A 12,229-nucleotide genomic window follows, 5' to 3' on the forward strand; every position below is an offset into this window, starting at 1 on the left:
ACTATACCGCTACATAATCTGGTAGGACCCACACAGGCCACAACAAACCATCAAGATACAACTACAATAACTAATACAAGAGTACACTATGATTCGACCTATATTATACAAATCATCGTTTGATACAATAAGATACAAATATAACAAACAACGATACAACTCAATGTCTAGTTAAACTATCTTCTATACCGTCTCGCATCAATAGCTCACCTCATCATCACTCTAAAATATCTTCCCAAGATATCTCAGGTCGCTATCACGTACCACAAATCTGAGGGGTTAGAAAAGAAAATAAAGAGAGTCATGAGCAAAAGACTCAGTGAATAGACCTTACCCCGAATCAGTGATGTCAAACAGAGAGTAAATCATGTACTGGATAATATAAATCAGAAAGAGTATCATGTCATGAATGAGTATATGAATGTATCCTCAATAATATATAAATGAAAAGTAGATAACATGTCATAACTGATAAAAGTATATAATCCTCGACAATGAATAAACAAAACTCCATGTCATATGATCATCATAACTCTCTATCAAATATGACACATGATGCATGCCGACCATGACCAAGCTATGATACCAAATGCAACCATATATGATGTATATTGACCACTCAATAATCAAGTATGTCAGATAAAAATGAAATCATATGCATTTCTCAACATTCACGATCATCACCGACATCTCGGTATAATATCATCATACTAGACCACTGTGCACAGTCAATACCCGGTACCCGGTCTCAACATCATATCCAAAGGCTCAGAGCATACTCCGCCACCCGCAAGAGTATCTCTAATATAACCATACCCCGCCACCCGCTAGGGTATCAACATCCATCCAGACCGGGCACCCACATAGTTGATAGAAACCTCGTGAGGATAACTCGCCACATATGCCCTAGCGAACGGCATGTGTCCGAATGTCTGCTGCGCACACAGACTAACAACCTCAAACGTAAGGCCAATAGGATCACGACTATGTCGAGCGATCAGTCATCTCCAGGCACGCCCTAACTCTCGCGCCCACTCGGGTATCCTCACGCTTTCTATCAACTATCCTATCACTCACGTTTCATGCTTTCCTTCTAAATGACAGATCATATGCATATATCCAGTACGATAACAAGTCAATGCATAACAGGAATTTAGGTGGAATAGGAATCAAGAGAAAAATGATGCAATGTAGTCTGCAACTATATAGTCAACACATGCATACTCATGCTAATCTATTATATGCATACCCATGCTACAGATCAACTAGACATAACCTCACCACAGTATAATCATATCTCATCATCTCTATTTATCATCATCATACTCATATCCAAGATCAGCCTAATTATATGCATGATAAAAATATGCTCGACTGTAATCATCTCTAGATAAAATCATATAATCATGCTGGAGGCCAAAACATGCATGTACATAATATATAATATAACCTAATTTGAGAAAGGGATCTAGGGGATAAGACTACTCACACTGATCAGAAGATACAAACCACGTATCCCTTACATCCGCCCATCAACCGTGTGACACTTCTCGCTAGCAAGGTCCACGGGGTCTCAAATAAGGGGTTCGGGATCTGAAAATATTTAAGTAACATAAAGTTAGTTGTTTATCCCATTATAATCCGTTCGAGTAAAATATGATGATTTATTAGATTTTAGAATTTCTACTTAATTTTATAATTGGCTAGATTTTTATTATAAATAAAATATAAATATAGATAAAAAAACCTAATTATAATTCAATTATATCTTGATTAATTAGGGACTATGTAGTCATTATCTTATTTGTTACAAAATAATAATGTATAATAAATTAACAGAATTACTTAAAATTTATATCATAAGAATATTAGAATATAAATCTAATAACTATAATTTACAAATTTATCTATTAATCTAATATACATATAAGTAAATAAATAAATAAATATAAGTATTACCTATATTTATGTGTAATAGTTTACCACTTAATTAATCATCAATAAACTTTAATTAATAATAATCATAATGATGAATATGTATTATTATTAAAATAAATAATGTCTAAATCTATTTGTATTAATTAAGACAGAAATACCTAAATAAATAAATAATAAAATTAAAAGGATAAAGGATCTCTGCTACAGTGCTGGGCTCGGGCCCAGCACTAGCCTACTACAGTGCTGGGCCGAGCCCAGCATTGTTGTAGAAAATAAGAAGAGGAGAAGCAGTTGAGGAAGAAGAAGAAGAAAGGAAGAAGAAAGAAGGAAAAAGAAGAAAAGAGAAGAGAAGAAGAGAAGAAAGAGAGGAGGGGAGGGAACTGCGGAATCGGGTCGGCGGAAAGGGCACCGGCCGCTGCTGGCCAGCCAGCGGCTGGCCTCTCACCGGCGGCTCTGTTCCAACGTGCCCGAGCTCGGGTGTGAGCGAGAGAGAGAGAGAGAGAGAGAGAGAGGGGGGGGGAGAGAAAGGAGCTCACCGGAGCTCGTGGAGGTGGCGACGACGACGGCGGCGATAGGCCGGCCTCAATGAGAGAGAGAGAGAGAGCGAGAGAGAGAGGTTTAAAGAGAGAGAGACCAAACGAGAGAGAGAGAGATTTAAAGAGAGAGAGGGAAGGCGGTGGGAGGTTGGCGGTGGCTACGGCGGCGCTGGGGCCCGCCGCTGCCAGATGGCCGCAGCCGGTTGGCTGCGGCGACGCGAGGGGGGGGTGCGTGGCACCTCCCCCACGCAGCCCCACTACACAGGCGCGAGGCCGGTCACACTGTGGCCAGCCACGTCGTGCCCATATAAATTTTTTTTTTTTTTGGATTGGGTTGTTACATGGACAGTGGTGGCGGAGTAGAAAGATTAATTTACTTCTATTCCTAGATTATGATTAATTTACCTTTACTTATATATTGCTCTTACTCTTACTCATGAGATAGTCTAAGGCTAAAATATAGCTCTCAATGCTTGGATTCAATAAATATTTTAACAAAGGAGACTAGCCCTCATATATAGAGAGGTCATAGAATGAGTTCTAAAGGCTTACACGAATCGAACTAGGATTTGTCTTAAAGGTTTACATGATTTAACTAGGACTTACATTAAAGACTTATATAATTTAATATTTATTTTATAATTTATACTATCAAATACACGACATACTCTTTATTTGACGTTTTTGATTCAGGATAAATTTTATTCACCGAGTCATTTGGCTCATGACTCTTTATTTTTCTTACTCTTAGATAAGTAATGATTGATAATAAATTGAGATACCGTAAAGAAACGTTGTATGGCAAAGATAATATGAGCTAAGAGTTAGGTGATATAAGTAATAATTTATAAGGTGATAGAGTTATATTGATATTGTATCTTTATATCTATATATATTAGACCATGACTTATATAATAGGTGGCATTGTACATGTTGTGCTATATACATTTTTATTCTTATTAGTCATAAATTTAATGGTTTGTCGTTGCATATTTCTGTCCTGCTAGATTTATATATATATATATATACACGCACGTCTATTCTATCACGGACTGCGTTCGTGCCGCACTTGGCATGCACATGGATCATGAAGGATAGTTGTTACAAGCAAATGAATGTTTTTTTCAGAGAAAACGAGGACAAATCCTCAATTAGATTAAAATGTCTGAAAGTTTGAGTACAGGAAAAAAATGAAGACGACAAGACGAAACTTACTAGAAAAATATAGTTCCAACTTTCGCACATTCTAATGATATCAGAGATCAGCCCAATGATTGCTTCCTAGTTCAATAGTTTATTATTTCTTTCTTTTCAAATCATCCACCAGGTGACTGCTAACAGAGATTCAGTGACCTTTCTAATCCTAGTAAGGGCAATGTAATTTTCATCAAGAATCCCAAAAATACGAGGCGGAGAAGTAAACTTGTTAGTGAAAATAATAATAATAATATACTGAAAATAAGAACATTGTGTATAGGGGTGTAACAAGCATAGTTTGATTGAGCCTCGTTGGGATCAAACTTGAATTAAAAATAATTTTGAACCTATATTTATAATTAAATTTGAATTAAATTATTTTAATTTAAGCTAATTCGAGCTCGAGCTTAAACGAGCCATATTTTTAGTCTAATTTTTAATTAATTCAAGCCATATTTTGAGCTCTATGAGTTTAGTTTAGACTTGAATCAAACCTAAAATAAAGTATAATTTAAAAATATAAATTAATAAATATTTTCATATATTTAAAAAAGATACGATAAATCAATATTCAGAAATAAACTTTACAAGATCAAAAGTATATAATAATTCATTAAGTAAAATTTAAAATATTATAGAATTATAATATAATAAAGAAAATATTATATATATATATATATATTATTGTTATTATTATTTTGAGTTTTATGGAATCTATTTGATCTTATAATTAAGATTAATTTTGAGCCTATTTTAAAATTTAAGATTGGCTAAACTCATATTTGAGCTAAGCTTGATAGAGCCTTATTGAGCGAAGCTCGAGCCGGCTTGAGTATTTTGACAACCCTAATTGTGTGGGGGGAAGATTCTTCTAAAGAATGCATAATCCACAAATAATATTAACAAGAAATCATCAGGAACAAAGGAAATCAATTAAGTTAAAAGTGAATGTGTTCTTCCGTTTCAAATAGAGGAAAAGTGAGAGCAAGAGGACGACAAAACTGAAACAGAGGAAGCTAATCAAAACATCTATTAAGCCAAAAAAATGAAAAATTTAAATAATTATTATTAAGTTCTCTGAGAATACCCTCTTCCATGGAGGGAGGATCACTTTTAAGATTCTTTCCCAAAAGAGGGAAAAGAAGATGGAGGGGAGATTCTTGTGACGGAGAAGATAAATGTTGTCAAAGTGCATCACTGTTGATATAAATTGTGAAAAGTAAATGTTAAAAGCTACTGCTTTTTTAAATTTATAGCGATAACAAATAATTAAAAGCTAAAGTTTAAAATTAATAGAAAAGAAGCAGATAATCATGCCCAAAGGACACGCATACAATTTAATTTTACTGAGAGTAAATTACAATTTTACCACTTAAGCTATTAATCGGTACAATATACACACCCTAACGAATAAAAATGTACTATCTAAACTATACAAGGATGCAGGTTGTTTACGATTACGATTAATAAAAAAAAAATCTGATGTTTGTATTAATCATGAGGGAATAATGGGATCTTAGATCGTAAAAACTTACCCTTTTTAACTCGGAAAGAAAGATCGAAGATTAGGTAGGATGACATGCTCCCGAAGCGGCAAAAGGAGGGCTTGCAAGATTGGGAGATCTAACGAGCACTTTGTTTATACGTCACACAATCCAACCCATCGCCACCGTAAAAAAAAAAAACAAGGACATATAACCTTACCAGAAAAGATAGAGGGATTTAGAACTGCGTTGCTGCCACCTATACACGCTTGAAGAGAAACGCGAGTCCTCCTGACTTGCTAAGGCTGTGAGAGAGCTTGGATTGCCTTGACTTCCTTCTGCAGAGTATGACGGAGATGGCAAGATCAGGTGCTGCCTCGCTCGTTCTGCAACCCATGGTTAGGATCTTGTCGGGTAAGTCTCGGAAACTTTCTATTTGTAAGATTACTCCTAGATCTCGCTTTGCTTCATGGGTGGGTCCTTGATTTGTTCTTCGGGTAACATCGGATCTGTGAGTTGGGTTTGGTCTGGGGGATTGGTAGTTGTTGGGATTGGAGTGATTGTTTTGAGACTTTTACCTATTGGATTGGTATAGTTACCTTCTTGATCTGGTAACTACTGCGGCATCTGATTTTGATGCATGAATTTAGTTGATTAATCCTTCAGACACCACAGGTTTTGTAATTTTGGTGGGGGAAGTTAGGTTCTTGGCTATTTTTCTTGGAGATTAGATAATAGTCTAAAATTGTTTTACTTTTATCCTTTTGCTTTGCTTTTAGATCTCTCTTTAACGGTTTGGTTGGGGTTAGATGTAATACTGGCAGGAAAATGACTTCAAGATGCTTGTTGTTCTTAGAAGTTTTTGGGATTACTAGTTTCTGTCAAAAATCTCCTCTTGATCTATGCGACCAATTTACATGCTTTGTTTTGAATCTAGAAGCATGATATCCTTTCATTTTTTTTTAAAACACATAATATGGATAGTTTTGGATGTCAATTTGGTTGGATTTTCATTACTGCAGCATTGTTTTGAAGCTAAATAAGGGGAGAATGAGGATGAAGAACAAAAACCGCAAATCATCTGCTTTCCATTGCAATGCAGGAAGCAGATGTTCTTTATCTTTCGCTATATGGAGCTTGGTGGGTTTCGTCCTCATGATCCATTTATATTCTCTTACCCATCAGAATGACAATGGAGAGATATATATACACTCCCACCATCTCTCTACTGCAAGAGAACTAGAAGAGGTGGAGGAAGAGAACTTTCGTCTGCCGCCTCCTCGAAGCAAGAGGAATCCCCGTGCAGTGAAGCGCAGAGGACCAAGAAAACCACCTTCAGTGATTGATGAGTTCTTAGATGAATCTTCTGAAATACATTCTTTGTTCTTCCCTGATAGAAAGAGTGCAATTAACCCAGCAAAAGAAGGAAATGACAGCATGTACTTCTATCCCGGTAGACTGTGGTTGGACAGAGATGGAAACTCTATTCAAGCCCATGGTGGGGGAATTTTATTTGATGAGAAGACCGAGACTTTCTACTGGTATGGAGAGAATAAAGATGGTCCAACCTACCAAGCTCATCAAAAAGGAGCTGCAAGGGTTAGTTGTAATTCTTTGAACAATCTTATGTTGTTGTTATTTGAGAATAATAAAAACCTTCATTATATTCATGAACCATGTTTTATCTATAATATGTGTTGAAGATTACTAACAATTTTGAATTCCTTCACTTGTCAAAGGGCATAATCAAACAACAATAACACTTATATAGTGGAATTTCATTTTAGATAAAATGAAAGATTTTCTAGAGTTGCAATCATGTTTTTATTGATAAAGGAAATAATACAAGATAATGCTCAGCAGAGAGAGTATCCATCTAGTGAACCCGATTTACTGCGGTCTACTATTGTGAACCACAAAAGATAACATTCCCAGTGGGACTAGGATTGTTTTTCTTCTTTTGATTACTCTAAGCGGCATATGTTTCCTCAATAACAAATGCACTAGTAGGTTCTGTTGTTCAAAGAACCAAAAAATATTGTTATTTGGTGAAATGTTGATAGTATTGTTGGGAGATGTTATATGATTGAAGGTTCCAACAAAATTCCTTCCAAAACCTATTATCATGATTCTAGAACCACATGACAATTTCTTCTGCTATTAAGGTAGGATACTACAGTTGTTTCTAGGACATGTATTTGAAATATTCTTGTGCCTCTTCTGAAGCATTTTCTTTGATTTGGACTTATGCTCAAACTCTATGCAAGTATGGATTACCAGTCCAGCTGTCATATATGGATCCGTGGTATGTCCTCTAGGTTATTTGATGCATAGAACTCCCTTTGTAATATTAAATAGTGGTTGCCAGCACTTTGCCTTGTTGTAGCCTGTCCTTAAAGAAGTAGTGCCATCGCATTTTGAATATTAAGATTGCTTCCCACTGGTCAAACATCATCTTTCAAGTTTCAAGTGTACTATGTTCCACCACCCGCATTCTAAACTGTTTATAGTTAAGATGCATGATAATTTATCTGCTTGCTGATGGAATAAAAGTTGGTGTGTCAATTTTCTCTGGCATTGATTAATGCAAAATAATTGCAGCAAGCTCAAGCTCTAAACCAATCGATGCAAAAGAAAGTTGCTATATATCTTTTGTTTGGGGAAACTATCGAAAGATAAGATTAAATAACAAACTTAGTAAGCTGAAGCAGAGAGGCTAAATAAAAGCAAAAACAATCTATGAAGTGTAGCAATCACATCTCATATCAAAGAACCAAAATCCAATAATCATATCTGAAATTAGCACTAAAACTAATTTTGGAGGGTTGAAACTAAGGATCGACCATTTGATTGAGGAAAATTGAATATGTTTTGAGAGAAAGGAGCAGGATCTAAAGATATAAAATTTCATATTTAGTTAGTACTAAGAAGCAACAAACACAAACTTGGGTGATTTCAAGATTAGATCTCAATTGTCAGGACATGCAAGGTACAGTGTATATACCCTTTTAAAATTTATATTTATATGTATATCCCTCAAAACACTTGTTTTTTGCCTGAGTACCCCTTAGAACATTTGTTTTTGCATAGATACCCATGAAAATCACCAATTTTGTTTGTGAAAGTGGGTATGGAGATGAAGAAAATGGGAGTATTGAAGGAGTATACAATTATTACAGCCCCAATGAGATTAAAATGCGAAACCAAGTCCAACAAACAAAATTGACAGATATACCCATGAAAATCATCTCCATAACTTGAAAATCAGGGTATGGAGATGAAGAAATGGGAGTATTGACCCGTTCTAGTCAGTTGTAATCTGTCAATTTTGTTTGTTGAACTTGGTTTCACATTTTAATCTCATTGGGGCTGTAATAATTGTATTTCTCCTTTAATACTCCCATTTTCTTCATCTCCAAGCCAACACTGTGAAGCCAGGCTGCAAATGCTTGATATCTGGGATAATTAGGAGCAAGACCTCCAAACTTCTCCGCTGCACAGGCAATTTCATTGAAGTCTCCCATGCAAACAATAGGTAGATTGGGAGAAGTCTGAATAATATCTGTAATAAGAGACCAAATATATAAGTTAACCAGTAGTTAAATTTTGATCTATTTAATAGTAAAAGGACAAAAATATTTTTATTCTTTATTGGATACATTGCTCTCAAATAAGTACATCATTGTTATTTCATCTATTAAATGCTTCAAATTTTAGCATGTAGTTATCAGAATGTAACTTGAGGGTCATCAATGCAAAAACAATATGCTTTGAAAGGTATTCACGGTAATATGATTTGGAGGGATATACAAGCACATAAGGAGCTTTTAAGGGGTATACATGCACACAAAAAGAAATCCTAAATCTTTTCTAGGAAAATTTGTTGGAGAGTTTTCCACTTCAACTATGTCAATTGGCATGACAATTTATGCATTTTGGTATAGAAGACCTAAATGTTGCTTCCTTGGAAATCATCCTCAGTTTCACCTATAGCTCGAGGACGAGCTTCATGTTATGAAGGAAATTTTTGTTTGTAATTGCTGAAGCCACTGAATCAATTATAAGATGTCACAACCATGTTCAGTAGGTATGAGATATTTGGAAATTAGTCTTGGTTCTCCTGCAAAATAGTTCATCAAATTAGCTTCTTGATAATGTATGACAGATACAATCTTAGGTGTGATGGCCTTACACATTGCTTTTTTATCTCTTCAACATTTGTCACGACATACTTTAATGGAAACAAGCCAACGAGGTAAATTTTAAATACTTTTCACAGTGGAAAAGTTTGTATTTCCTTCCTTGATGTATCGAATAAAGTTTGTCTTTCATTAGTATCCCCTTTCCTTCTCCATTTCCTTTCTTTTTTCTTCTTCTTTCTTCTGTTGTTTGTAAATAGGGCGACTACTGAAAATATATATGACAAGTCATCTCTTTTCTAAGTGCTTGATCCAGCCTAAATCTAATTATGTCTCCTTTTTGATGAATCTTTCATCTAGTTTAAATTTTATATGTTGTTCTTTTTTTCATTCTTCTGGTCAATGAGCTTATTTCGGCCATCTCCAGAACTTCCAGTCGTTGTAAGCCCAATCAGTCCTTAATTTGGAAGGCTGGACTCAGTTAACATTGCTTAATGGTGGGGCATAAGCACTTAAATTAGTATGTTGTCTCAAGTTTATTAGGTCTATATATGTGTTTTCCGAGTGTCAAAAGTTCTTGTATTTAACTCATTCGTGTTGCCTAAACAGCATTATAAACATAGTGCGACTCGGCTCTGTTTCTCTTTCAGTTGTACCTTTCACATGAGTTGTTATACTCAAGCACTTGTATTCATTTTCTGTGACTGTGGGCACTGGCTAATAAAGATGCATTCTGATTAAGCAGATATTAGTTGATAAGTTGACAGAATCTTGTACTTCTAACATAGCGCATGATTATACTATTCCAAATTGCTCTGGTGACTTTTTGCAGCAATACTCCATTATTTATCCTGCATGAAATCTGTGTCATCTAGAGTTTCAGAAGAGAGATTCTCTTTTGGATAAACACCCAGTTACATGGAATGAAGGAGAATATCCAAACAAGATTTTAAAGGAAGAATTCTTGTGCTGTTTGCTTTTAAGTCACCTAGGTTTTCTAACATAAGTTTTTCAAGTAGAGATGTAGAAAACGGAGGTTTAAAGAGGTACTTACTAAATCAGCTAGAGGACCATTGGTCTACACCTTGTTCAATTTTTTGATTTTATTCCGACTAATTTGCATGTCATATTCTGATACCCTTGTGGTATGAGTACAATAATATTTGTTGAAACGAAGTTCATTTAAAGAGTTTCAGGTGAAGCATGTATCACATATATATGGTTGTATATCATATGTATATCTCATATGATAGGAGCCCTAAAGGACTATGAACCCGGTAACAAGATTATTGCATGTAAGCTAGAAAAGTACCGAAGCCACTGCAATGACACAATATAGGAAGCATCATATTTACTAATCAATAGTGTAATGTTGTTATACATATGTCTCTATTTCTAACTGAATTCATGCTCAACCCAATCGCAATGATTTGGCATTGGAGCTTCATGTTTTATTCTGCACCCCTCTCTTAATTTTCAACTTTTATTCTGCACCGCTCTCTTAATTTTCAATCAATTTCATCTGATCATACACACTTTTCTTCTGACACTTTTACAAACGTAATTGTAATAATCTAACTGATAATTGGAAAGGAACCAGCAATAATGTTTTATCAATAATGCCAAGATGCTGTGGCTTATCAATGTCTTAGAACTCAGGCAATATATTTATATTATTAGATCTCTTACATGTTGTCTCTGCTATCGCTTCTGTAATTTGACTAATAAACTGTACAAGATTCATTAAGATACTAATAGAATGTTCAATCTTTTGTCAGGTTGACATTATTGGAGTCAGTTGCTACTCTTCAAAGGACTTGTGGGCATGGACTAATGAAGGTGTTGTGCTTCCAGGAGAGGAAACTAATGTCACCCATGATCTCCACAAGTCCAATGTGCTCGAGAGACCCAAGGTGATATACAATGATAAGACCAGTCAGTATGTCATGTGGATGCACATAGATGATGTTAACTACACAAAAGCCTCAGTCGGTGTGGCTGTCAGTCAGTCTCCTACTGGACCTTTTACTTACCTCTATAGCATACGCCCGCATGGTTTCGAAAGTAGGGACATGACCATATTCAAGGACGACGACGGGAAGGCCTACCTCTTTTACTCTTCTGAGGATAACAGCGAGCTCCATGTAGGTCCTCTAACTGATGACTATCTTGATGTCACCGGAATTATGAGGAGGATTCTAGTGAGACAACATAGAGAAGCTCCTGCTGTCTTTAAGTACCAGGGGACCTACTACATGATCACCTCTGGTTGCACAGGGTGGGCTCCTAATAGAGCACTGACCCATGCAGCTGAGTCAATCATGGGGCCATGGGAGACGATGGGAAACCCTTGTGTTGGAGGAAACAGCATTTTCAGGCTGACAACATTTTTCTCCCAGAGCACATTTGTATTACCACTTCCTGGCTTTTCAGGCTCATTCATCTTCATGGCTGATCGATGGAATCCATCAGACCTGAGGGATTCGAGGTATGTTTGGCTTCCTCTAGCTATAGGGGGAGTGGCTGATGACCCTCTAGAGTACAGTTTTGGTTTCCCATTGTGGTCAAGGGTGTCTATTTACTGGCATAGGAAATGGTGCCTTCCTGAAGGGTGGAGGATTGCTTAAATCTGAGGTTTATTATATACCGTTCAAGTGATAATAACTAGGTTGGTTTATGACATCTTGTTGTGTGAATATATGTAGATTTCACATGTTCAATATTTGTGATCATTCTCAGTTTCATTCAGGCAATATCTAACCTATACCTCCTATAGGGATGGGTTGTACGAAAACCAAAATGAGTTTTGATTCTGTAGGATTACCCATTTTTTGTTTTGCTTTGCTGAGTTATTCAAATCCAGTTATATATCACCAGATTCCTATTTCTATATATAGATCCCTTGTTTATCATTTACCAGTTCCCTTGATGATCA

At 35.9% G+C, this 12,229-nt stretch overlaps 1 protein-coding gene across 2 annotated transcripts; it reads left to right on the forward strand.

Annotated features, from left to right (window-relative positions):
* The first annotated feature begins 5,356 nt into the window (after window positions 1–5,356).
* On the forward strand, window positions 5,357–12,026 carry LOC140774791 (uncharacterized). Of its 2 annotated transcripts, none has more exons than XM_073117912.1 (3): window positions 5,357–5,569; window positions 6,258–6,754; window positions 11,073–12,026. In XM_073117912.1, exons 1-3 carry the CDS (start codon window positions 5,503–5,505, stop codon window positions 11,919–11,921), a joined length of 1,413 nt encoding a protein of 470 aa, XP_072974013.1. In that variant the 5' UTR covers window positions 5,357–5,502; the 3' UTR covers window positions 11,922–12,026. The 2 variants fall into 2 exon arrangements, with proteins under 2 accessions (XP_072974013.1, XP_072974014.1); XM_073117913.1 differs by having other exon boundaries at window positions 5,360–5,569; window positions 6,178–6,754.
* The last annotated feature ends 203 nt before the right edge of the window (window positions 12,027–12,229 follow it).

The sequence above is a fragment of the Typha angustifolia genome, chromosome 13, assembly GCF_048772165.1.
Source record: "Typha angustifolia cultivar Huaian chromosome 13, ASM4877216v1, whole genome shotgun sequence".
NCBI lineage: Eukaryota > Viridiplantae > Streptophyta > Magnoliopsida > Poales > Typhaceae > Typha > Typha angustifolia.

What these genes read in the sequence shown, in the direction of transcription:
- LOC140774791 (XM_073117912.1), top strand. Translation starts at nt 5,503, where the DNA reads ATGACGGAGATGGCAAGATCAGGTGCTGCCTCGCTCGTTCTGCAACCC. An exon ending in CATGGTTAGGATCTTGTCGG is followed by an intron (nt 5,570 to 6,257) that starts GTAAGTCTCGGA and finishes ATTGCAATGCAG; the next exon opens with GAAGCAGATGTTCTTTATCT. An exon ending in ATCAAAAAGGAGCTGCAAGG is followed by an intron (nt 6,755 to 11,072) that starts GTTAGTTGTAAT and finishes ATCTTTTGTCAG; the next exon opens with GTTGACATTATTGGAGTCAG.